The sequence below is a fragment of the Hypanus sabinus genome, chromosome 28 (genome assembly GCF_030144855.1).
Source record: "Hypanus sabinus isolate sHypSab1 chromosome 28, sHypSab1.hap1, whole genome shotgun sequence".
NCBI lineage: Eukaryota > Metazoa > Chordata > Chondrichthyes > Myliobatiformes > Dasyatidae > Hypanus > Hypanus sabinus.
In genome coordinates, this window is record NC_082733.1 from 26,735,897 (window position 1) to 26,763,638 (window position 27,742).

General features: G+C 42.0%; 1 protein-coding gene across 1 annotated transcript in view; it reads left to right on the forward strand.

Annotated features, from left to right (window-relative positions):
• The first annotated feature begins 2,544 nt into the window (after positions 1-2,544).
• The window catches only part of ap4e1 (adaptor related protein complex 4 subunit epsilon 1), a 63,980-nt gene continuing 38,782 nt past the window's right edge, over positions 2,545-27,742 (forward strand). Inside the window, exons 1-8 of the mRNA XM_059952787.1 lie at positions 2,545-2,729; positions 7,595-7,666; positions 9,768-9,891; positions 11,853-11,926; positions 19,158-19,279; positions 21,051-21,210; positions 21,753-21,919; positions 25,637-25,710. Of these exons, the coding sequence (XP_059808770.1) occupies positions 2,598-2,729; positions 7,595-7,666; positions 9,768-9,891; positions 11,853-11,926; positions 19,158-19,279; positions 21,051-21,210; positions 21,753-21,919; positions 25,637-25,710 (925 nt within the window). The 5' untranslated portion in view covers positions 2,545-2,597. The remainder of the gene's footprint in view (positions 2,730-7,594; positions 7,667-9,767; positions 9,892-11,852; positions 11,927-19,157; positions 19,280-21,050; positions 21,211-21,752; positions 21,920-25,636; positions 25,711-27,742) is intronic.

A 27,742-nucleotide genomic window follows, 5' to 3' on the forward strand; every position in this document is an offset into this window, starting at 1 on the left:
AACATTCAGGTTGTGATTTTCAGATCTGCCTCCCACAGGTTTGATGCTTAAAGCTGTCCTTAGATTGCAGTGTGGTGGCACAACACTTTACGGTTCAGTTCCTGCCCCTGCCTGTAAGGAGTTTGCACGTTCTCCCCATGACCGTGCGTGTTTCCTCTGGGTGCTCTGGTTTCTGCCCACAGTCCAAAGACTGTTAATTGGTTATTTGGTTAACTTGTTATTGTACATTGTCCCGTGATTAGGCTAGGTTAAATTGGGGATTTGTTTGGGGGGGGTTGCTGGAAGGGCATATTCTGTACTACATCTCAATAAATAATAAAGTTTGCCACAGAAATAGTCACAGTATGGATACAACACAGAAAGAGGCCATTTGGCCCATTGTCCATAATTACTCTGTACTATCAAGTCCATAGTAAGAGTAATCCCACTTCCCTGCTGTTCCCAATAGCTCTACAACTTCTTTCCCATCAGACACTTCTAAATCTCCCTCCACTATTATCTAACAGTGAAATCTTGACCCTAACTACTTGCAGCATAATAGTTTTATTCCTTGTGTCACTTGTGGCTCTTTTTCTGAATTGCTGACACCTTTGCCAATGGAACAGATGGTCTGCATCTACTGTGTTTATACCCTCCATGATTTTAAATGACTCAATCAGATCACTTTAAGGAGAACCACCTTACCTTTTCCAGACTATTCACATGAAGAAAATCCATTGTTCCTGTAATCAGTTGAGTAAAGTACAAACAGAAAATTTTGGAAATTCATTTCTGACAAAGGGTTTTTGACCTGGACTATTAGCAATGGGTTTCATCCCACAGGTTTGGCCTGACCTGCTAAGTATTTCCTGCATCTTCTATTTTAGAACATTAGATTAGAACAGTACAGCGCAGAAACAGGCCCATTGTTCAACAAAGTCTGCAACAAACACAATGCCAAATTGAACTAAATCTCTACATTTTAGATCTCCAGAATCCACAACTTTTTCTGACTTCTAAAAAATATAGATATTTTTGGTTATCCTTTTATTAAATCTCTCTTGCACCACCTCCAAAGTCTTCACATCCTTCCTAAAGTCTGGCACCCAGAACTGGACGAATGTGGCTGACCAATAAAGATTTCTTTATCCTAACCCTCATCCTCATAACTTGTTCCATTTAAAAGCCTTGGTGCCTAAATGCTTTTTCAGATCTCTTTCCATGATATACAGCCAACCTTGGCCCCCTCTAGTAACACACACAAAGTGGTAGAGGAACTCAGCAGGTCAGGCAGCCTCGATGGAGTGGAATGAACAGTTGACCATTTGGGCAGAGACCCTTCATCAGGACTAATGCAATAATCCCACTACCCAGCACATCATTCCCTCCCCCCCTTTCTGCTTTCCGCAGGGATAGCTCCCTACGTGACTCCTTTGTCCACTCGTCCCCACCTCATCCCTTCCTACCGATCTCCCTCCTGGCACATATCCTTGTAAACGGAACAAGTGCTACACCTGCCCTTACACTTCCTCCCTCACCACCATTCAGGGCCCCAGACAGTCCTTCCAGGTGAGGCGACACTTCACCTGTGAGTCGGCTGGTGTGGTATACTGCGTCTGGTGCTCCCAGTGTGGCCTTTCATATATTAGTGAGACCCGATGCAGACTGGGAGACCGTTTCGCTGAACACCTACGCTCGGTCTGTCAGAGAAAGCAGGATCTCCCAGTGGCCACACATTTTAATTCCACGTCCCATTCCTCTTCTGATATGTCTATCCATGTCCTCCTCTATTGTCAAAATGAATCCAAACTCAGGTTGGAGGAACAACACCTTATATACCGGCTGGGTAGCCTCCTGATGGCATGACCATTGACTTCTCTAATTTCCGTTAATGCCCCTCCTCCCCTTCTTACCCCATCCCTGATTTATTTAGTTGTTTTTTTTTCTCTGCCCATCACTCTGCCTGTTCTTCATCTCCCTCTGGTGCTTCCCCCTCCTTTCTTTCTCTTGAGGCCTCCCGTCCCATGATCTTTTCCCTTCTCCAGCTCTGTATCACTTTTGCCAATCACCTTTCCAGCTTCATCCCACCCCCTCCGGTCTTCTTCTATAATTTTGCATTTCCCCCTCCCCCCACTACTTTCAAATCTCTTAGTATCTCTCCTTTCAGTTAGTCCTGACGAAGGGTCTCGGCCCGAAACGTCGACAGTGCTTCTCCCCATGGATGCTGCCTGGCCTGCTGTGTTCCACCAGCATTTTGTGTGTGTTGTTTAATGCAATAAGGGTCTCAGCGCGAAACGTCAACAGTTTATTCATCTCCATAGATGCCGCCTGGACCTGCTGAGCTCTTCCAGCATTTTATATGCGTTACTCTGGATCTCAAGCCTATGCAGAGCACCCAGTGTTTGTGATTCCTGACTCCCTTTGATCTTGGCATCCATTCCACTGTGGACAGTCCACTGTTGACTCTCCTGCGCCCTCTGCTGGCGACAGGCCAAAGCGCCTCCTGGCAGCCAAGCTTCTTCCGAGTGCCAGCTGACAGCGTTCGGTGTCAATAAAGTTTTGGATTCAAACAGGCGGTGACGTAGTCCGGGGAAGATGGCGTGACCCAGAGTCGGGAGATGAGCGACGTAGTGGAGCGAACGTTGTCGGCTCTGCCGGGTCTCCTGTCGCTGGAGCCCGGCTCCAGGGCGTCGGGTGCTTCCAGGCTCGGCGCCTTGATCCGCGGCGTCACCGAACTGACCTCCAAGCAGGTGGGAGGTGGGGGCGGGACAGGGCGATAATACTGTACTACTTTCCTCCCTCCCTCATCCACACCCCCCTTCTCCTTCCCCCCCGCCCACACCCTCCTCTCTCACCCCCACCCCCCTCACCCCCACCCCCTCTCCCCCTCCCCTCCCCCTCCCCCCCACCCCCTCTCCCCCCTCCCCTCCCCCTCCCCCCTCCCCTCCCCCTCCCCCCCTCCCCTCCCCCTCCCCCCCTCCCCCTCCCCCTCTCCCCCTCCCCTCCCCCTCCCCCTCTCCCCTCCCCCTCTCCCCCTCCCTCTCCCCCTCTCCCCCTCCCTCTCCCCCTCATCCCTCTCCCCATCCCTAACCCCCCTCCCCCTCCCCCTCCCCCTCCCCCTCCCCCTCCCCCCTCTCCTCCCTCTCCCTCTCTCCCCCCCTCAACCCCCTCCCCTCACCCCTCCCCCTCCCCCCCCTCCCCCTCCCTCTCCCCCTCCCTCTCCCTCTCCCCCTCCCTCTCCCCCTCCCTCTCCCCCTCCCCCTCCCCCTCCCCCTCCCCCTCCCCTCCCCCTCCCCCTCCCCCTCCCCCTCCCCCTCCCCCTCCCCCTCTCCTCCCCCTCCCCCTCCCCCTCCCCTCCCCTCCCCCTCCCCTCCCCTCCCCCTCTCCTCCCCCTCCCCCTCCCCCTCCCCCTCCCCCTCCCCCTCCCCCTCCCCCTCCCCCTCTCCTCCCCCTCCCCCTCCCCCTCCCCCCTCTCCTCCCTCTCCCTCTCTCCCCCCAACCCCCTCCCCTCACCCCTCCCCCTCCCCTCCCTCTCCCCCTCCCCTCCCTCTCCCCCTCCCTCTCCCCCTCCCTCTCCCCCTCCCTCTCCCCCTCCCTCTCCCCCTCCCTCTCCCCCTCCCTCTCCCCCTCCCTCTCCCCCTCCCTCTCCCCCTCCCCCACCCCCCTCCCCTCCCCCTCCCCCTCCCCTCCCCCTCCCCTCCCCCTCCCTCCCCAAACCACGTCCCTCTTGCCCTCACCCCGCCCACACACCCCTCTCCCTCCCCAAACCACACCCCCTTGCCCTCTCCCTCCCCTCCCCATACCACCCTCACCCTCCACCACCTCACCTTCTCCCTCCCCTCGCCCATACCACTTTCTCCCGCCCACACCCCCTTCTGCCCACATCTCCTTCCCTCACTACTCATTCCCTCTCCACTCCATTCCTTCACTCCTCTTTCCTTCCCCTCCACACTTCATCCTCTCCTAATTTTAGAACACTAGGGGGAAACTCCCTTATGCTTTAACTAGTTCATCTATTGAATAGGTCAGAAAGGACCTTGGATTTTCTTATTTCCCACTGATGTAGGAGGTGATTTTTTTTTGGCCCACAGAATCTACCCTAGCTCTTCCCTAATTTGACTTTTCCCCCCAAACCTACCATTCACCTCTACATCAGCACCAATTTATGGTGGTCAGTTAACCTACCAATATGAATACCTTTGGCATGTGGGAGGAAAATAGAGTTGCCTTGAAAAGTAATCTGGTCACAAGGAGTATGTGAAAGCTGCACACAGAACAGCACCAGAGGTAGGGATTGGACCCAGCTGCTGGTTCTGTGAGGTAGCAGTTCTACAGGTCATGCTACAGTATCATCCAGATTTTATTTTTATGTCTCAGCAGAAGGATGGTACCACCCACTCATCCATCTGCATTGTTCTGGGATACAAGGGTAGATTTTTTTCGATTGTGCCTGGAATTGGACCTGAACCCACAAACTTTGATGTACTGGAGCAACTTCATAGTCTTCGGCAATATATTTGAGCGATGAGTCTTAGTAAGGATCGGGGGGAGAGCTTGCTGCTGTTTGAAAGTCAGGATTTTTAATATTTCAGACTACAGTCCTCCGCAGTCTCGCCTTTTGATTTCAAAAGAATACTCCTTCGATAAATTAATATTTATTTGAATTGTAGATTGATCTAAAAGTGCACATATCTATTCTTGATGAGCATAGGTTATAACTTCAACTCCTCCAGAGTTGAGGCATTAGGTTGGAAGTATACTTTAGATAAAAGTGATGCACAAGAAGTTTGTTATACAGATTTTGCATAAAGTTGTACTGCTACTTCTTGGGCCTTAGCTCCCAGTGGTTGAAGGTAATCTACTGTACTGGGGATTGGCCTATACAGCTTCACCAGAGCCCTGTTGGCCAGCCTCACCCGTTTCCACCTCTTGTGATGGGGATTAGGGTTGGACTTTGAGAAGCAAAGTTGTATTATGGCTTAGCCGGAATCTAAGCCATTTAGTCAACCTGTTTTAGGAGCTTAAAGCATGTTTGATTGGCATTATGTAAGCGGCGTCAAAGGTTTTCTCAAAGATTAACCTTACTAGTGATTGAGTCATCCTCAAAACAGTGTTGCATTTGTGCACACTTGGCAGCTGGGTACATAAAATAAATCTGAGGAGCTGATTGCACTGATTTGCACCATTTTATTGTCTGTTAATATTTTTTGTGGTTGCGATTACTATTACCCCTTGAGTAGTTATAAATGTTATTGTTAACTTGCATATATAACTTCTGGTCTAGCTTTAAATTGCCAGACCAAATATATTCAAATATATGAGCATATTTTAATGAATTTCTTACCAAAAAACTCTTAATAAATGATTGCGCAGCGAATAGGCATTCTAATGCATACTCTAAATTTTCTAAAAACTGCTCTAATGATAGGATAAAATAATTTTAAAATATACATTTAAATGGTTATGTCTGTAGTTTAATTGTAAAGGTAGTACAACAAATGGCAATGGGAATTTCCGTTGCCTTGTATTTCAAAGCATAGAACACTTCTATAAGGACTAGTGAAATGTGTACTTTTCAAGTTCAAGTTTATTGTTATCTGGCTGTACATACAGTTTACACAACCAAAGGAAACAACGTTTCTCTGGACTATGGTGCACTCACAAATCATAACCATGCACAGCACCTGAATGGGATGGTGGTGGTGTTTCCACAATTTGAATTATTGTCAGTCTGTGGAAAATTCCAATAAATTCCCCGCTTCAGTTGAAGGAACAAGTGGCCTGCTGACAAAAAATGATTAGCCTCTAGTTGAGAGAGAGTACAGAATGTGGCTGCCGCAGATTGAACCCTGGGTCAGAAGGAGTAGAAGAGGAAGCAGTTTGAGAGGTGACTTGTTTAAACCAAGTGATTAAACTTAATAAGTTCCCTTTTGTCCGTTGTTGGTTTGGTTTATTTTTGTCTGATTATTCACTACAGTTCATTTCCATGATCATTTATGTGATTGTACCAAGAATATTAACTTGCATTTTAGATGCATTGTGCAATTAAAAGCAACAATAGGCGACCCAGTTTGTACCTGAATTTGTGATAGTGGCACAGACCGCTTGTATGCAGGCTTCAATATTAAGAGGGTGAATCATGTACATAATGTCAGTTTTGTGGAATGGAAGGTGTTTTTCTGATGCAGAATGTGGCATTTTTCAATAAGCCTGGAAGAATTAATTGTTGAGAGACCTATAGTTATAATTATGGCAGTGTAGTGGTTAGTACAATACTTTACAGTACCAGTGACCCAGGTGTAATTGCCATTACTGCCTGTAAGGAGTTTGTATGTTCTGCCTGTGACTGCATGGATTTCATCCAGGTGCTCTGGTTTCCTCCCACATTCGAAAGATGTACTGGTTGGTAGGTTAATTAATCATTGTAAATTGTTGTGTGATTAGGCTGGGGTTAAATCAGGAGATTGCAGGGTGGCACAGCACAAAGGGCCAGAAGGGTCTATTCTGTGCTGTATCTCAATAAATTAAAACAAATTGTTGTGGAGAATTTTAGTATTAAATTTGTCATGGTGCATGTGGTTTCCATATCTCATTTATTCTGAGATAAACTTCTGTGTGTTTACTGTATTGAAGTAAGCTGTTTAATGGTGATTTCATGTATGCAGAAAAGCAACACAAATACTCGACCATATATGCAGAATGTACTTGTGTAGAATTCAAAACAAACTTAAGTAGAAAATAGATTAACATGGATGAATTAGCTACTTCGGTTAGAATTTAAATTGAATCCAGCAAATACACAGAAGTGTTGAAACTCTTACAGTGGTAGAAGTTTATAGCACAGGGTTTCGTTGCAGTAATAAACAATCAGCTCCATTCCCTTGTATTGTCCTTGAATCTGGTAGATATCTCCTTTAAGTAGGTATCCTTGCTCCTTTTTGAAAGTCACTACTGCATTCACTACCATTTACCTGTCAATACCAGGTTATATCAAATTACTGAGTAAAAGAATTTTCTGTCAAAATAGCAGTGTAGAAGTTGCATGTAACAATGGCCCATTTGGTGACTGCAGGATAAATGTTGATTGAAAAACCCATTCAGCCCTTTATGATTCATAAAGATCTTACAATTTACTCCTGCATCCAAAACACCCGTTGTTCTTGAAGTGTTAATCTGCTCTGCTAAAGTCAGATGTTTGCTCCAAAATGTTGGTTATTATTTGCGTAAAGAGCAGTTTCCAAGTATTCAAACCACCCACCCCAGCCCAGACACCCACACTACCTCCCTCCACATGCACTGGCTTTCCAGTTCTGATATCAAAAGGTGGTTTAAATGAATCTTCTGTGTTTATTTCTGTCTTCAGTGTCACTAAATTTGAGGTTATTTGGATAAATTGCACACCTTTTGTACTTATTCTTCCAAATTTCTGTGCATAGTTTAGAAATAAAATAGGTTTTAATATTTGTAAGGACACTATGGAATTGTTTTTTGGGTGTCATGTCTACTTTGGGGGTGTTTCTGAATAATTATAGATTCATTAATGTTTTTGACTATTCTTGTTTTTATTTAAGTCATTCAAAATAAATCATTCTTAAATACTTTATTTTTATTTAAGGATGAGGAGAAACTGGTAAAGAAGGAGTTGGCTGCATTAAAAGAGCAGGTCTCTGCCCCTACCACCTCACTGGTAAGTATTTTAAATTTTTCTTTGAAGGAGTAGATTTATTTTTCCTTTCAATGCAAGTCTTATATAACTGTAACTAAGAGCTTGATATGCTTCAAGTAACAATTATTATGAACTTTATGTTGTCAAGACAATCTTGAAGTCATTGTCATCGGCCACCTTAGATGCTGCAAACAGGTCAAATCCTCGTTCCACTTGTTGGCTGCTTGTTATTTGTGCAGGGTTAGTTGAGTTGCTACTCTGAAGAGAAGGTGACACCTGTCTCCTCAACAAGTGAGGATGGCCATCACCTCATGGGGACCTCATCCTGCTCTTTGAATGTTCTTGCTGCAGAGTTGCTATAGGCTAAAGTTCAAATATCAAAGGACATATGTGTCATCATATACAGCCCTGAGATTCGTTTTCTTGTGGGCATACTTAATAAATCCATAATAGAATTAATGAAAAACTGCAACAAGTTGTGCATTCGACCCGAGTACAAAAGACACCAAACTGTACAAATGCAAAAAGAAAGCAAGAATAATAAATAAATGAGCAATAAATATTAAGAACATGAGATGAATCCCCGAAATTAAGTCCAAAGGTTGTGGGAACATCTCAATGATGGGGCAAGTGAAGTTGAGTGAAATTATCCCCTTTGGTTCAAGAGCCTGATGGTTGAGGGGTAGTAGCTGCTCCTGAACCTGGTGGTGTGGGTCCAGAGGCTCTGTACCTTCTCCCTGATGGTTGAGGGGTAGTAGCTGCTCCTGAACCTGGTGGTGTGAGTCCTGAGGCTCCTGTACCTTCTCCCTGATGGTTGAGGGGTAGTAGCTGCTCCTGAACCTGGTGGTGTGAGTCCTGAGGCTCCTGTACCTTCTCCCTGATGGTTGAGGGGTAGTAGCTGCTCCTGAACCTGGTGGTGTGGGTCCAGAGGCTCCTGTACCTTCTCCCTGATGGTTGGGGGGTAGTAGCTGCTCCTGAACCTGGTGGTGTGAGTCCTGAGGCTCCTGTACCTTCTCCCTGATGGTTGAGGGGTAGTAGCTGCTCCTGAACCTGGTGGTGTGGGTCCAGAGGCTCCTGTACCTTCTCCCTGATGGTTGGGGGGTAGTAGCTGCTCCTGAACCTGGTGGTGTGGGTCCAGAGGCTCTGTACCTCCTGGATGGCAGCAACGAGAACAGACCATGTCCTGTGTGGTGGAGGACCCTGATGACGGCTGTTGCTTTCCTGCGACAAAGCTTCCTGTATATGTGTTCAATGAGTAAGCCACTTATTGTACAAACGTAGAACATAACACTTTCTTGTTTCTCTCCAGTACATCTTGTCCTCAGGTCCTCAGTTTTATTCTCCAATGACTGCACATTTGCTAACAAGATGCTGGGCAGAGGGCGTCTCATCCCTCTGTGTTTCAAACTGACTTGGAGTCCCCCCACAATCCCCCTCCGCCTCATTCTGTAGATTTTTTTTTGGTGAAATTCTGTGGATGCTGGAAATCTAGAGACACACACACAATGCTGGAGGAACTCAGCAGGTCAGGCATTATCCATGGAGAGGAATAAAGATTAATGTTTTGGCTGAGACCTCTCATCAGGACTGGGAAGGAAGGGGGAAGAAGCCAGAATAGGAGGGTGGGGGGGGGGGTGGTGGAAAAGTACAAGCTGGCAGGTGATAGGTGAAGTCAGGTGAGGGGAAGGTGGGTGGCTAGGGTAGGGCGATGAAGTGAGAAGCTGAACGTAAAGGGCTGAAGGAGGAATCTGATATGTAAGGAGATTGGACTGTGGGAGAAATGGAAGGGGAGGGGCATCAGAGGGATAGGCAGATGAAGAGGAGGGGATAAGAGAGGAGCCAGAATGAGGGAATGGGAAAAGAATGTGGAGGAAGGAGAAATTACTGGAAGTTAGAGAAATCAGTGTTCATACCGTCAGGTTGAAGGCGACCCAGTGTTGCTCCTCCAACCTGAGAGTGGCTTCACTGTGACAGTCCGATTACATCCTAGATGGGAAATGTTAAGAAAAGAGCGAAAGCTACATGATTCCACCAACCATGAATGTTTGGAAGATTTTAACTGTTACATTTGTAGTTTGAGGCAAAGTGCTAAACCTTGATTTTTTTTTTTCTGTTGTTACAGAAGCAAATGCGAGAATGTTTGGTGCGTCTGATCTACTGTGAAATGCTGGGGTACGAGGCCTCCTTTGGATATATACATGCTATCAAGTTAGCTCAGCAAGGGAGCCTGATGGAAAAACGAGTTGGTATGTTCTGTAATTTGTTTTCAAGACCAGTTATTAAATAGACCGTTGTAAATGTTAACTGCTAGGCTCCCCTAGTATGACAGTGCTGTACTTTACAGAGCGAGATATTTGCAATTCCAGTTATTAGTCAATGGTCTGCTGTCATATTTTGTGGTAAAGATTCTAAAATGTGTGTGTGTGTGTGTATATATGGACACATACACACAAACACACACACACTGTGCACTAGGGTGCCTAAGACTTTTGCATAGTATGGTAGTAATTTTATCTATTGCATTGTACTGCTGCAAAAAAAAACAAATTTCATAACCTGTATGATGATAAGCCTGATTCTGATATGGGTCTCTATTGTCAACTGAGAGTGGGAAAAGGGCAGGGAGAGGAAAATCATGGTTGGGAAAAGGGGATGGGAGAGAGGAGAGAGCAGGAAGCACCAGTGAGTCATTCTGTAATGAACAATAAACCAATTGTTTGGAATCAAATTACCTTGCCTGGTGTCTCGGGGCTGGGTGTGTCAGCGCGCATCCTCTCTCCCCCTCCCCCCTCCACCCTTGGCATTCCTGCTCTGTCACTTGTCCCACACCCCTTCTGTGGTGCTCCACCCTTGCCATTCCCAATATTCTTTGCTCCTGCCAGACTTGCAAACACACTCTGTGCTCCACGTTGACAAATACAGTACAGTATGAGTCTTAGGCACCCTAATCTTGTTAAACGATACAATGGAAATAATTTCTGGACATAATGTGAAATGGCAATGTACTCCAAAGTATTCACTATCTTTTAAGGGAAGAGAGTTAAGTGTATTCGTTTATTCCTAAACTAAGTCCAGAAATGTGTGATTGTATCCATTAAAAGGTCATCAGTCTAAAATGTAGGAGAGCCAATTCTGTATTGTATCTAAATAAAAAATAGGAATTGTGGCATTTATATACAATGGATTCCGATTCTTTAGGCGATTGCTTAAGCGGAGCAGCCACTTATTTGGGACAACTCTGAAAGAACAAAAACTAATTGAGAAAATTCCTGAGATTCCCTCAGAGTGAACAGTTTTTAAATAGAGTCAGCTGCATGTGTGTTCAAAAAGCAGTGCTTTTAGTTACTGATAGTTCACATGATATAAGTAGTAAGACAATTCAGAACCGTTTTGCTCACTCTGGTTTGAAGCTCTTAGGCTTGGTATTGCCAGAAACGGCCAGGTGAAAATGAAACAATTTCGCTACTTCAGTAAATTAGAAACTATGAAGAATTTGAAGGTATCAACAATTATTTTGAATGTTACAGTGAAACTAAAGATTTGGAGGATGCAGTCGTTGGTAGCATTGTATGAAAGCAGTTTGCACGAGGTGTCTATACTGATTTTGTTCATTGTGTACACTGGATGAATTTCTCCTTTGATAATTTATTAGGAACTAATACAGTTTTATAGTACTGTAGTACTATTGATAGCATTCTAATTTGTTCTATTTTCCATTTCAGTACATAATTTGTTACTCAGTTTGTCTTTTTACACCTTTTTAACTATTTCCATGATACTTGGGCTAATTGGAATAGTTGCTTAATTAGGGCAAAATGTACTGGTCCTGATGTGTCCCAATTAACAGGAATCCACTGTACTAATGTATAGTTATATCCAGGCAAGGTTCTTTTCAGTTTTTTCCTTCTTTTGGAACTTGAAGCAGTATTTATAGGTTACAGCTGCAATATTAAATAATTGCATTGTTAGGAGGTTGTCATTTCTATGTGCAGTCTTCTCTATAATGGCAGCCTTTGTCTAGACCAGACATTTTGCATTCTTCGGGTAGCATGATCAGGTAGGGGAATAACTGCACCGGGTTGCTTATGCCAAAAGAGTCGGACCGACAATTTCAGCAAAATATCTGCATTGTCATCCTGAAATTCGGCAGTGGGTATTTGGGAAAGAATTATCCTGAGCATATTCCTGTGTTCTTTTTCATCGCTAGGCTACTTGGCAGTTTCTCTTTTTCTGAGTGAGAGCCACGAGTTGCTTTTGCTTCTCGTCAACACTGTTCTAAAGGTAAGAATTGATGTAATTAATAATTAATCCTGACTATTAATCTATGAACATTAAAAATAAATTAATGGAAGTTGTAGAATTAATGTTTGCCATCTTGGGTTTGGTAATACTGAAGCAGTTACTACTTGGTTTCTAAACCATTCAGTTCTAGGGTTCACAAACTTTTATGCCATGGACCAGTACCATTGAGCAAGGAGTCCATGGACCACAGGTTGGGAACCCCCGATTTAATTCTTCAACAACAGTATCTTCAAAATAAAGGCGAAAGAGTAACTTTTATGCTGCAGGGCCACATGGAGTGAACAGTTCATTTCCTCTTTTATTGCATGAAAGCTTCTGGCTTTTACTGGCCTTTTGGGAATGTTTTTCCACAAATTTAATAATCTTTCACTGAACACCTTAAACTCATTGTAGTAAATTAAACTCTGGCATTTTGAAGGAGAGCTGATTTGTGGCCCAATTTTGATGCTTAGGTGACTAAGTACACCTTCATAAATTAGATAAAGCAAAACCCAAATCAAAATGAATTAGTAATTTCCCAGAGTTGAAATGATTTCTACCATAAACTCAATAGTGGAACAAGAAAGTCAAGCTGGAATGCAGACCATTAAGGTTTAAGTAGTACAAAAAAAAATTACAAGGATATTGCTGGGTTTGGAGGACCTGAGTTATAAGGAAATTTTGAATAGGTTAAGCCTGTATTCTTTAGCCCATAGCAGATTGAGAGGAGATTTGATAGAGGTATACAAAATTATGAGGGTTGTAGATAGGATAAATGCAAGCAGTCTTTTTTCACTGGATTTGGATTCGAGTACAAACAGAAGTCACGGGTTAAAGGTGAAAGGTGAGTTTTAAGGGGAACGTGGGGAAATTTCAGAGGTCGTGAAAGTGTGGAATGAGCTACCAGCACAAGTGGTGCATGTGAGCTTGATTTCAATGTTTAAAAGAAGTTTGGATCTACATGGATTGTAGAGGTATGGAGGGCTCTGGTCCCTGTGTAGGTTGATAGGAGTAGCCAGTTTAAATGGTTTTGGCATGGACTAAATAGACGAACAGGCCTGTTTCTGTGCTGTACTTCTCTATGACTCTACTCACAGGAGCTTGCCACATCTCTTGTTTGCGTTCCAAGATTCTCCTTCAAATTTTCCATTGCAAGATGCACTTTTGGAGATGGTTGTAGCTTGCAGAAATGAACTTGAACAGCTACAATCATAGACTTATTTTTCCTGATCTGGACCTAACAGTGAAGAAAGAATTTAGGACTAGGGCAAATTCTAAGCAAAGGTAAGACAATAGACAACAGACAATAGGTGCAGGAGTAGGCCATTCAGCCCTTTGAGCCAGCACCGCCATTCACTGTGATCATGGCTGATCATCCACAGTCAGTACCCCGTTCCTGCCTTCTCCCCATATCCCTTGGCAAAGTAAGCGAAGTGTTGTAATAGGCTACCCAATATTGTTAGATGTTTAGGCTTAAATACGCAGAACACGCATCTTGTAGTGCCCTACTAAAGCTGTCAAATTGACATTTTTCCAAAATAGCATTCCATTTGTGTTGGGTTGAGCATTGGGCTAGCAACTCAGCCTTGTAAAAATGCAATTAAATGCTACAGAATGGCAAAAATACCTCCTGATGCGCCACAAGGTGTGAAAAGGACCAGCAGCGACAAACAGTAAGTGCTGGAAATGTTCTGCAGGCCAGATCACATCTGTGGGACAATTTAATTTTTGTGACTGACCTAAAATATTAAATCTTCTCCAGACCCTGCTGACCTGCTGGGTATTTCCAACATTTGTTTTTATTTTGGATTTCCAACATCTGAAATTCTTTTGGATTTTTACTTTGTAAAAATGACTCCTTATTTCCCCAATTGCAGCTTTAGACCATTGCAAATATAATTTTTTTTTGGTGATTGCAAAGTCCTGAAATTTAGAGAGCTTATTCTAAGTCTGGAATCGGATCTCAGACTTCAGACTTCGCCAGAATCTATTGAATTTTCCTTTTGAAAACTTAAACTGAGAATGGAATCTGTATAAATATTGTGACTTCACTGTTGCATAATCAACATGGTCATCACAATCTGTTAATTTACACTCAAATTCCACAGAGAACTTGATGCTATGGGAAATAAAAATGTCTATCAAATCGAGTGCTGTCTATAGAGGTTTTTTGATTGAATCTCGGGACTTGCATTGTACACATTCCTAGTTATATTATTGTTCAAGAATCCAACCCAGCTCTTCGGCAGAGTTATACAGTATAACAGTATGGACACAGGCCTCTTGGCCCAACTCGTCCATCCCAGCCATACTGCCCACCCAGCTAGACTCCCTTCCCTGCGCTCAGCCTACATCCCTTTAAGCCTCACCCTTCCATGTACCTATCCAAGTGACTTTTTTTTTCTTAATGATATCATTACATCTGCCCCAACCACTTCTTCTGGCAGTTCATTCCATATATTCACCACCCTCTAGGTGAAAAAGGCCTTTTAAATCTTTCCCCTCTCGCCCTAATCCTGTGCCCTCTCATTATTGACCCCCATACTCCGGGGAAAATACCATTACCATCCACCTTAACTGTGCTTCTCATAATTTTCAACACTTCTGTAAGGTTGACCCTTATTCTCTTCTGTTGCACCCTGGCCAACTTTCTATAACTCAGGCCCTTGGGTTCTGGCAACATTCTTGTAAATCTTTTCTGCACTCTTTTCAGTAAACTCTGTCTTTCCAATAATGTGATTAAAAATGTAAGTGTGGCCTCACCAATGGCTTGTACATCTGCAAAGTAATGACCCAACTCCAGTACACAGTGCCCTGATTGATGAAGGCTGGCATGCGACCTTGTCTCTCCGTGATGCTGCTTTTAATGAACTATTACTTGTACTCTTGCGTGCCTCAGCTCTGTTACACTCCCCGGTGCACTACCATTCACAGTACAACTCCTATGCTGGCTTGATTTTCACACTTACCTGTATTGAAATCCATTTGCCTCTCTGCAGTCCACTTTTTAAGTGATCAGGATCCCCTATAATCTCCAAATACATACACCAACAACTCCTAATGTAGTATCATTTGCAAACTTACTAATCAAGCCTTGCACACTCGCATTCAAATATTAAGTAACAAGGGTTTCAACACCACGTGGCAAACCGCTAACCACTGGCCTTCATTCCAAGCACCAATCTTCAGCCACCAGCTTCAGTTTCCTACATCTGACCTAGCAGGACACTTCAGAAATGCCATTATTGTGACTAGCTACAGAGGGGTTTCCTTGCTTCCTACCACCTGCATTCTCAAGCTGAATCCTCCCATTGGTTGAAGAGACATTTCTCAAATCACCTTGAATCCATCCACTTGAAGATACTATAGACATGATCTTCACTGAGTCATTACAGGCAGCAGCATCAGTCAGTAGTGTTTTTAACCTTACATAATCCTTTGCAACAATTGACAGGGAGTGTGGAATGTCCTTAAGTGTAGCTGCATGCAGAAATTCTTGCCACTGGTAAGTGTAGACTGGTGTCCAGTAAGGTATCCTCAATGTCCCAGCATTGAAGTTCCTCACTGTTGCATCTTGCTCTTAACCAGCTTTTTGTTGAAGCCTAGGCCAATCTACAGAGCAAATAGAAACTACTTTACCTTCTTCACGTCCATTTCAGAACCAAGGTGATCGATATTTCATCATCAACTTGTGGTTCCTAGACACATGGAAAGGCTGATCTCAGAGTCCTCACTGACCGAAGAACAAAAGACAATAGGCCTTGCATCTACAAAATCTCCTCTTGCAGTCTGCCCCTGCTGTACAATGCCAGTCCCTGACAGTAAAGGCCCATAGTAAATGTGAACCTCTGCCATTACCTCTGGAAATATCTCTCATTGAAGGCACATTACAACGCATTAATGATGAAACTCAATATAGTTTTCAGTGCCCCTGCACAACCCTTGGCTGTCTGAGAAGTGTGTTTGAAGATTGGCATGTCAAATCTAGCACAACCCACCTGATCTGGTGGATAGCCGTGAGGACTGACCTCCTGTAGACTTCAAGGTCAAGTTCCAATTTATTGTCATTCAACTGTACACATGTATACAATTAAACAGGAACGTTCCTCAGGGCCAAGGTACAACATAGTAGGTGTATTACAGGCTGCACGTAAAATAAGATTAACAGATTGAAAAGAAGGATATTGTAAATTAAAAGTTGACATGAAGTGCATATATCGTGGTTGTTGTCCATCGTATCCAACGATAATCAGTAACCTGCATGGGAAGAGTTTTTAAAATGGAAAGTCTGTTGTACTGGGGCAGCTCAACTCTCTTGATCGTGGAAGTCCAGGTCCCATAGTACAAATAGTCATCACTACTGCGGTCTTCCTTGGTTTCAGTGGATAACTATGACTCCTGTGCCTCGTCATGCCCTTCACTCACCACGAGATGTTGCAGAACCAACTTCCTGGCCATTGGATCTCACTGCTGACCTTACCCAGTCCGCTGGAGCTATCTTCGCGTGATAGGACAGGCTTCTCCCTGTCCCTCTGGGGTATGAGGCCTGACTGCTACCCTCACCTGGTTTATCCTGACTCTGGAATTGCTGTACTGGGGTGTGGCCCCTGTTGCATCCAAACAGTTACTTGAAGCCACAGTTGAGAGCTGAGTGCCCAGTGGAGACCAAAAGTGAGTGAGCTGCCCCAGAGTGGACACAGGAAGCCCCTTCACCAGAGTGCAACCCCTCCCTGGATCCCATACATTATGTACTTTAGTTAAACATGCAAAAGTATTACTGCTACTGGCGCTGTCATAAATAATGTGCACTGGGGGAGTAGCAAGATGTTCATAAGTCTCACAGCCTGGGGAAGAAGTTTTTTCCCAGCCTAACGGTCCTTGTTCTTTTACTGTGGTACCTTCTGTATGATGGAAGTCAAAGAGATTTTGAGGTGTCTTTGGGAATGCTGAAGGCTCTGTGAACACAGTGCTTCTGGTGTATGTCCTGGATGGAAGATGGGGGGGGGGGGGTTGCTGACAAGAGAACCTGATGATTCACCCCACAGTCCTCACCAGCCATTACAGGGTCTTGCAGTCAGATGCCTTTCAATTCTTATATCAAATGGCGATGCAGCTGGTCAGGATACTCTTGACGGTGTTCTGGTAGACTGTGGTTAGAATAGGGTGGTGAGCATTGATAGCATCGCAAAGTGCTGAAGAGATACCAGTAATGTGTCAATAAGGTCCTCCATATGTTGGCCAGATAAATGAACTGAGGTTAGTGACCTCTCTCAATTCACCATCCTCAGCATTGAGGCCCAGATGACTCTCATAGGCAGGTTACATTGTTTGGATAGCCAATATGAGACTTCCTAAACATGCACCAGTAAGGTAAAGGATTACTGGGTGGATGGAGGAAAAGATCCAAGGATGTCTCAAAGTTTCCCTGAGGAAGTATAAAATCCCCACAAAGCTGCTGAGATCTCGGGCTCCGTGACCACTCAGAACTGAAAAGGAAGATTTGGATTGCCATTAGGAACCTTGAATCCATTCTTTGGGAGTGCACACAAGCCCAGTGTAAATGATGAAACAGAATACCCCCCTCCCCCGGGCAGATTCTGCAGATCACGGTTTCCTCAGAATGAGAATGGAAGAAAGTTATCTTTGATCTTGAGTGACTGCCTAAGAAGAACGCTTGATTAAATGAGTAATTGAGTGAGTTGATACTGGGTGGCAATCATTTGGATGTAGAATAAGGGAGACTGCTCAGGAGTGCGTTGGAACAGCCCTGAGGTAATAAAAGCATGGAAGAGGATTCCAGCACAGATAAGTAATCTGAACTTTTCTTCGACTGTTCAGTGGAGGAAGGAATAGCAGTCTTTGTGATAGCCAACAGCAGTTAATGAGTTAATTGGGAAACTAAGTTAAATGTGGTTCTGAAAATACTTTGAGGAATGAAAGTTGAATACATTATATTTGATTAACTTGTTAACAGAAGTGATATTTCAAATAAATTACTTGAGTTCAGAATGAATTATTAGTGAGGGTATGTGATATATCAAATTGATATAGATGTTACAGACAAAGTTTGAAATTTCTTGTCTTTACATTTATTCATGTAATACTAATTTACACATATCTAGAATATTATCATTGGACTAGTGAGCCTGTATATCAGTGAAATTAATGAAATTTTTCCAGCAGTACTTGATGTTGCTTGAAACTCCTTCAGTTCACCTTGATATTGCCTAAATGGCCATACTCCACTTTGACTTGTACATATTATGTCAAGGTCAGGTTTGAGACTCATCTGGTTTATCAGTCACTACACCCACTTAACTTTCCTTTGGATTGGTGTCCATGGCTGTATGATTACAGTATTGTACAGTGCTTGAGGTGCTTTGTCCTTATTAATGGCACAATGATCACAAGATATTGCAATCGTAAGGTGATGTAGATTACATGGGTACAAAATAGTAGGACTTGAGGTTTAATAATTTGCACCCTATTCTAATGGAAACTTCAGTTTGGCATTTGTCTTGGGCTTCTTGCAAATAGACAGGACGCGAGGCAGTACAGATATTCCCTTTCATTGTCTCTCTCACCCAATCATGCATGATCCAGTAGTTTTGTGACGGGTGTTGGGGTGGCCCCTCATCAATCATTTAAAGCAGCACTTCTTTCTGAATTGATCTGATGATATAAAGGGATTTCGCTTCATGCATTGTGTTATATCATTTTATGTGCTATAAGTTAAAGACAAATAGTAGTTTGAAACTGTGGATGTCCTTAGTCACCCGTCCACATCACTGGGCGTTGAACAGGGAGCTGACACCTATCCTCTAATTTCTCTACGTGCCTGTCCCTAAACCCTAACTTGACCTCTAATTTCCCTCTCTGTCTCCAAAACCATTGTTAAGAACTTACAAAGCTACTAAGGCTGAATCACGATCTCGTTGGAGACTGCAGGTATAATACCAGTGGTTAATACATTGGTAATTGAAGTCACTTGAATATCCAAAATGATAAATAGGTGCCTGGGGACTCTGGAAAGAGCATTTCTTTGATGGAAGTGACCCATAGTTGAATAATTTATTTTTTGCATAGAATTGGATATCCAATAAAACACCTTGCGTGTATATATGTAAGTTAACACTGCTTGTCTGATAGTTCAGAAGATAACTGCTTTGCATTGAATCTCGGGCATCTAATACAACTATATTAATTCTGGAAAACTTTGCTGTCATTGCAGGACCTCCAGAGCACTAATCTTCTCGAGGTTTGCATGGCTTTGACTGTCGGCAGCCAGCTTTTCCCACCAGATATGATCCCTGCAGTTCTTCCTTTGGTTGAAGAGAAGCTTCAGCACTCTAAGTAAGAGGTCATAATGGGAGACGGATGTGTAATGTAAACACCCTAACTGTTCAAGCACTTGTTTCACAAGTGGAATATGCAGAAATATCGAGCAGATCAAGATGTTTTGCTAGGTGCACTGAAATTTTCACTTTGGAATGGAGAAGACTCCAACTCTGTAGGAGGGCAAAAGAGTGACTGAAGTGGGCATGATAAGAAGGGTTAAGGAGAATCCCAATGTCTTCTATAAGCACATTAGAAGCAACAGGGTAGTTAGGGCAAGAATAGTTTGTTTTAGTGATTAAAAGGGAAATTTCGTTGTGGAGCCAGAGGACAGAGTGTAATGCTTAATGATTTCTTCTCATTGGCATTTATTAGAGGGAAGGGTGTGGTGGATGGTGAGTTGGTGGGGGTGAATGTTGATATTCTGGAATTTCTTTCAGGAATTATTAGAGATATTAGCACAAATTAAGCTGGATAAATCCCAATGCCCGATGGTATCTGTGCTAGGATACCATGGGAAGGTCAGGGATATATTGATGAAGATTTTTGCATTTTGCATTCTGGTACTTCACCAGTGCAAATTCTGGTGAGGTAACAGAAAACTGAAAGGTCGCCAATTTTGTTCTTTTGTTCAAAGATTGCAAAGTGGATAGGCTAGGAACCTACAGGCCTATGAGCTTTGTGCCAATAGGAGGAAAATTATTGGAAAGAATTCCGGGGCATAGAATTTATGTTCACTTGGAAAGGAACAGTCAAGATGGTTTTGTCCTAGTGAAATCCCGTTCTTTTGAGGAAGCAACCATGAAAGTTGATGAAAGCAGGGCATTAGGCATGGTCTTTAGCAAGGCTTTAACAAAGTCTTGTATGGCAGTCAGATTCAGAAGGTTAGGGTACATTGATCCAAGATGTGCTGGCATACTAGATTCAAAATTGGCTTGGTGCAGGGCAGAGGGTAGCGATCGGGGCCAGTTTTCTGACTGAAAGTCTGTACCCAGTGGTTGTTATATGTAAATGCCTTGGCTGAAAATGCAGGTGGACTGATTTATAAGTTTGCTGAGGGTACAAAAATTGATAGAATAGTCAATAGCAAAGAAGGCTGTGAAGGGATCGAGGAGGATATAGATTAGTTGGAAAATTGTGCAGAGTGGGATTTAATCTAGACGTCTGTGAGGTAATACATCAAATGTTAACAGCACACTTGGAATAAATATTGCAAACCCCGCATAGCATGCAACATCATGATTGGAGCTGGGTCTCCAGCAGTACATCACTGTGCCAACCTAAGTCTTTAGTTCTGGAACCAGGAATGCAAGTGTAGTTTTCTTTTCAGAAACTTCTGAAATCCTATGATGATTAACTGTTGACCTTTGTCTGTGTTCATTAATTAACATCAATTCGTCTCTGATTAACTACACAAGAGGGCTAATTTTTAAGCTGTATAATAACTAGTGTTGCTCTCCTGTTGCTATAAAACTGAGTATAGATTTCAGCTAGATATCACGAGCAGTTAGGGAATTTATGAGTCTATGCTACAAGTGCTTTTCTTTTTCCTTGATAGTTCTGAATTGCACAAACTATTAGGAAGAAAAGTACAAATGCACTTGGTAGGCTGTTATGGTTTGAGAATGAATGCATAAGCCATTAAGAGAAAACTTGCTGGTCCCAAATGCTGTATAGTTTTAATGAAATAGCAACAGAAAATGTGAGATACAGGTCCTATCTTTTACTTTGTGTTTTAAAATTGGGTATCTTTCTGTAAACAAATCTAAAGTAAAATATTATTTTATAGGGAAATAATAAGAAGAAAAGCTGTACTTGCTTTGTACAAATTTTATCTTATTGCACCAAATCAAGTTCAGCACATACATGACAAGTTTAAGAAAGCTCTGTGTGACAAGGACCCTGGAGTCATGGCTGCCTCTCTTCACATCTACCTTTTGCTGATTAAGGTACCTTGATATAGTAATAAATGGGAAAGCAAGCTAGTTTTGTATTTTCCAATGCAATACTGTCAAACCTCATTCTAACTTGGAAGTACTTGATGTAGAATTAAAATTATTTGAACATCTAAGAATTGTGTCAGTGCATTAACCTTGGATTATGTTACCACAATCTTAATTAGTGTTTGTTGCATCCTGTGATGACGTTGTTCAGCTGCTGTCTCCATTACAGCTGTGTTGTACTATTTATCATGACCATATTTTCTGGTATGAGTGACTTGAAAATACTTAGGAATGAAGTCCCTCATTGATTTCCTTGATATCCCATAGCCATAATGTCCTGGGGCCCAATTATAGCAAATTGGTTATAGTGGATATTAAATACTTAGAATGAAACTATGATTAAAATAAATGTTTTGCATCACTTAGAATCTTGTTGCACCTTACTCCTCCATGGTAGCAAGGAAAGAATGATGTGCAAGCAAGCTGAAAAGATTTTTCTTGTATTTAAGGCTTAAAGAAGTGAAAATTATTTAACTCCTGTTTTCCAGGAAAATCCAGATGGCTATAAAGATTTAACTCGGAGCTTTTTAACAATTCTTAAGCAAGTGATTGGAGGAAAACTCGCAGTGGATTTCAACTACCATAATGTGCCAGCTCCCTGGCTACAGATCCAGTTGCTGAGAATTTTAAGATTATTGGGAAAAGATGATCCAGTGTAAGTTATTCCATATTTAATTTTCTATTTCACTATCCAATGCTACCAAATTGAACATGAAACTAGTAAGTATACTTAGTGGCATTTTTATTAAGGATGAAAGGTTGGTGTATACTTACATAGGCTGGACAAGTTTTACCCCTTTTCTGGCAAGTGAGAATAATAAATAGTGGCATTATAAATTAGTTATTGGTACTAATATACTGGGAACTACAGTTCCTGTATATGAATATTTTAATTACATATTGACCTTGGGTAATGTATTCAGGAAATGAACATATAAAGTAGCCTTTAGATTAAATCTTGTAGTGTTCAGGGCATGTTTGGACAGTACAGATAGGCGAAAAGTCAAGCTTTATTGTCACATGTACATCAAAACATACAGTGAAAAGTGACAGTTGCATCAACAGTTAGCACAGTCAGAGGAAGCGCAGGGGGCAGCCTACAGTTGTTGCCAACACAACAAGCTCACAACCTACTAACCCTAACCCATGCGGTTTTGGAATGTAAGACAAAATCAGAGCACCCAGAGGAAACCCACGCTGTCACAGGGAGAATTTTCAAATCTCTTACAGACAGCGGCAGGAATTGAACCCCAGCCTTATTAAAAGTTCTTATTTCTTTTAATGCCTCTATCTATATTTATAATGGTAACTGTCTCTGTAAACTTGTCACTGTAATTTTGCCCTCTCTCTCCCTCGGCAGTGGTGCTGCAGTGACTCCGAGGGGAAGCTTGACAAGTGCACATTGGCAGCTTCCACTATAAATGTGGGCGTAGGATCTCAAAATGGAAAAGTTGCAAGGAAGTCATCCAGGTGAGGCTTTTAAGATGTAGACCGGTATAATATTTATATCCAGAAATTTCTGCATATAAATATTATCTATTCTCTATCTTAAAGCACATAATTTTTTTTGGCAATATAAAAATGTCTTTTGTGGGTTAAATTTAGATGCTCGTCCTTGCATGTACAAATTAGAACTTGCATTTCAAAAGGGAAAGCAGACGGTTATACTGTATTATAATAGTGACAGTGCTTCAAGAAGAATTTAATTAGCTATAAAGGGTGAATAAGGCTGAGGAATCTAGAACCAAGGATCACAGAATTGGAATAAGGAAATGATTTTAAGAATGAACTTTTTTCCCACAAGAGTGTGATGAATCTTTGCAATTCTCTACCCTAGAAGGCTGTGGAGGCTCACTGCTTAAGTTTATTCAAAATTGAGATTGATTGATTTCTGGATATTAAATGACTCAAGATATGGGGATAGTGCAGTAAAATGGTGCCGTGGTAAAAGAATGGCCATAATTTTAACGACTGTTGTTCTGTTCTGGTGAAGCCATCTGGGGTGTGTTACGAACCCTGTAACTGGGCCACTTACCAACAAAGATAGAGAGGTCTGTTGAAGTCTGATGGTACTATTTTTAACAGTATTTATTAGTAAAAATACACAAATAATATCAATGCAAACATACAGATAATATACGTCGTCAATACTAAATCTAAAAGTGCAGGTATAATAATAATCAATAAGAAATAAGCTCTATCGTTGTCTAGGGGATAATGTATTGTCCGATGGAAATATAAAAGTCACTCAGTTCATTCAGACTGCAGCCTTTTGTTGGAGAGAGAGATTTTTAGAAGCTTACCAGCTTTTCCTGTTTATGATTTCGATCCTTTGGGAGTCCCGTTGGGGTGGCCGTTCACTTGTGGCCTCTCCTTTAGCTAAAGCTGTTCTTCCGTGGCGAGGCTGCCAATTCCCAGGCAAGGGAAAAGGACGCACGCGAGCCCCCCACCGGCTGTCACTATTAAACGCTGTCACGGGATTTCTAGCGTTTCTCCTGGTGCACCTAAAGGGGTTGTTCCCCAGACTCTCTTTTATCCTTACTCACAGAGTCTGAGATGTCAATCAGGTTGGGTGATGCAATCCCTCAACCAGCCCACTGTGGTCGTCCCCTGAGGGCTTCAATGAATAGTACAGTACTCAATACACAATTCTGTCTCCAAGAGACAATAGCCGTTATCAATGGTTCCCTCTTGCAGAGGCCAGGGCACATTCCAAACCCTGTGTATTCTGGACGTCTCTCATTTCCTGGGTCCCAGACCCGAATTAATAGCGATCTTGCGATTCTCAAAAAGGAGGGGGCTACTTTGTACTCTTCGGCCCCTCAGAGTTGTGGCACATTCGTAACAGGTGAAAGAAGGTCTTGAAAGGCACCATTCAGCTGCTAATTGTATTTTTAAACTATTTTACTTGTAGTACATTATATAGTCTTTAAAACTACCTTTCGTGCAAATTATCGTTGTAATTTTGGTTGATAAGTTTGGTTCTATCAATTAAAAATGAAAACAGAAAATGAGCATATCAGGCAACCTGTGAGGAACAGTTAACGTGTCAGGCTTGGGACTCCATATCGGAACTCGGATCAGATCAAAAGGGACAGACACAAGTTTTGCTGGAGAGCTGAGTACTTAAACATGACAATCCTGAAGGAATAGAAGCAGTGAATTCAATGGAAAATCGAAGTAAATTAGATGCTTCAAATCCTGAAAATCTGAAATAAAAACAAGAACTCAAAAGGTCAAGTAGCATCTGTTAACATTCCCGATCCAGAAGCCATCTTCAGAGTCCTGTAATTTTCACTTTATTATAATGTATAACTGGTCAGTTATTGTGAAACCAAAAATTAAATACATTGTTAGTTAATTTGTAGTTTAACAAATCTAGTATCCATAATATTTAACAATCCAGAATTTTTCAGGTGTTCGTAAGTAAAATTAAGTGGTAGCATTTAATCCATACAAAATTTGTCTTTGTGGATTAAGTTAATATTTTAACTAGTTAGATATGGCTTATTTAACACCATATTTTTATAATAAAAGCATTAGAAAGCATCACAAGGTCTTAACTTTGAGAAGCATTTCCAATATAATGTAGACTGAAAATAATGAAGAAATAATGTAGTACACTTTCCATCATTGTATTTTTTAAATTCCTGAACCAAAAATCGACTGTTTTTATAGTGCTTACCTTTGGCTTAATCATGTAAACAGTACATAAGTGCCAGTTTTTGCTTTCCTGTATCTCTTTGACGTTTGACGTTTGTTCAGTATGAAGACTGGTCTATAGGATGAGGTACTGGAGAATGGCTTCCGAATAAGGAGCTGTGTACCCTATAAAGACAGCAATATCACAGATGAATATTATTACAGGAGGAAAATGCCTACAGAGAAGTGCAACAGAAATGGATTATAATAATTCCATTAGAAATTGGATATTTCTATTCAGAAGTAGTGCTCCTACAAGGTATGAGGTTCTAAAGTTTACAAGGACATATCCCATTCTGGTAACATACAGGCAATTTGAGTTGAGATTTCTTTACTGAGAGAATGGTAGAATATCTAGTGCTATTTTTTGAATGAGTTATTAAGGCAATGTCCAAATCGTTCTCTAGAGAGTAAAGTTGCCCTGATGGTTTTTGAAGAAAGATAGTACTTTTTCTTGTGTTTTCCTAGAAAGGAATTGTATCCTTTTTCTAAACTGAGAAACAAAAATAGAATTTGGAATTATTGCTGTGAAATTCTTGGATATCTTGAGCTGGTAAAAGGCACTGAAAATGTCAAAATGTGTTATTTTTACAAATTTTATTTCAACTATGCAACTTAATTTACTTTTCATGAAACTAAATGTGATTTCTCTGCAATTTTTTTGATGCAGAACTAGTGAATTAATGTATGAAGTTCTCGAGGAATCTTTGCGAAGAGCTGATCTCAACCACAATATAACCTATGGTATGTGACTGTTCACTGTTGGCTCTATTTGTCCAAGTCTATGCTAAAGAGCAGATGCCCTGTGGATCAGCTTTTGGACTGGGAAGTAGTGAAGAGTTGACTTCTTAAGTTGGTTGAAATTTTTTTAAATGAAAGTAACTCCAGTACACATTGTTATACAACAATACCCTTGAATTTTAAATGGGAACCTAATCCAAATCTACCAACATTAAATCCTCTAAGCTGGTTGGGGAGATTGGTTTTTTTTTCCTGTTTTTCTAAAGTGGAGGAGTCAGGTGATGCATGAATATAATCTGGTAGACTTCAATGGGAACTTTGCCAAGATTCTAAATGGAAACATTTTGCTTTTCTTCTTTTTTATCTGAACTTAATTTAAACCATAACTGGTCTTATTTATTTGTGTATCTAGGAATAACAGTGCATAGTTCCCTGAAAGTGGAGTCTCATGTAGATAGGGTGGTGAAGAGGGCTTTTGGAATGCTGGCCTTTATAAATCAAAGCATTGAGTACAGAAATTGGAATGTAATGTTAAAATTGTACAAGGCATTGGTAAGGCCAAATTTAGAATATTGTGTACAGTTCTGGTCACTGAATTATAGGAAATATATCAATAAATTAGAGAGAGTGCAGAGACGATTTACTAGGATGTTGCCTGGGTTTCGGCACTTAAGTTACAGAGAAAGGTTGAACAAGTTAGGTCTCTATTCATTGGAGCGTAGAAGGTTGAGGGGGGATTTGATCGAGGTATTTAAAATTTTGAGAGGGATAGATAGAGTTGACGTGAATAGGCTGTTTCCATTGAGAGTAGGGGAGATTCAAACGAGAGGACATGATTTGAGAGTTAGGGGGCAGAAGTTTAAGGGAAACACGAGGGGGTATTTCTTTACTCAGAGTGATAGCTGTGTGGAATGAGCTTCCTGTAGAAGTAGTAGAGGCCAGTTCAGTTGTGTCATTTAAGATAAAATTGGATAGGTATATGGACAGGAAAGGAGTGGAGGGTTATGGGCTAAGTGCGGGTAGGTGGGACTAGGTGAGATTAAGAGTTCGGCACGGACTAGGAGGGCTGAGATGGCCTGTTTCCGTGCTGTGATTGTTATATGGTTGTATGGTTATATGAATTTGTTGACATGGGCCACTGAGGAGACCAAATCATTGGGTATATTTAAGACAGAAGTTGATAAATTCTTGATTAATCAGGGCGTGAAGGGATACAGGGAGCGGGCAGGGGGTTGGGGTTGAGAGGAAAATGGATGAGTTATGATGAAATGGTGGAGCAGACTTGATGGGCCAAATGGCCTAATTCTACTCCTATATCTTATGGTCTTATGACTTCTGCATTTTTTATGTTTACTGTAAAATTTAAATGGCATAACTGGGAACAGATGCTGAATGAGTACCTTTCTCAGGTGAAATATAAGTAATTTACAGTTCTACATATTTTCTGTTACATAATCTGCATGAAATAACTCGGAAATCTGAACCTGAATTTTGATCAAAATTTAATGCAATCTCTTTTTATATTGGATTGCTCCATTACACTGCTTTTAGCTTCTGAGTTATCAAGTGCAGTTTATACTGGCATTGATAGATGTAGTTTAGGAGTTCAGTTGTAATTCAGGAAGTCTAATGGGCTGGACCAGACCTGGGAATGCCTGATGTGGTTGCTGTAAAACAAGTGTGCCAATTACTCCCTGCAAACCAATTGAGCATTAATCGACTTCATTGTGAAAACTAGTCTTAAATTCTGAGACCTAGGATCTTCTCCCTCCTGCCATCTGGAAAAAGGTACAGACAGAAGCATTCGGGCTCTCACAACCAGACTGTGCAACAGTTTCTTCCCCCAAGCCATCAGACTCCCCCGTATCCAGAGTCAAGACTGACATCTACATCATTTATTATTACGTTGAAGTTTGTCCTCAACTGTGCCTATTGTCTTGTTTATTATTTATTTATTATTGTACTGCCCTGCGTTTGTGCACTTTATGTAGTCCTGTGTAAGTCTGTAGTCTAGTGTAGCTTCTGTGTTGTTTTC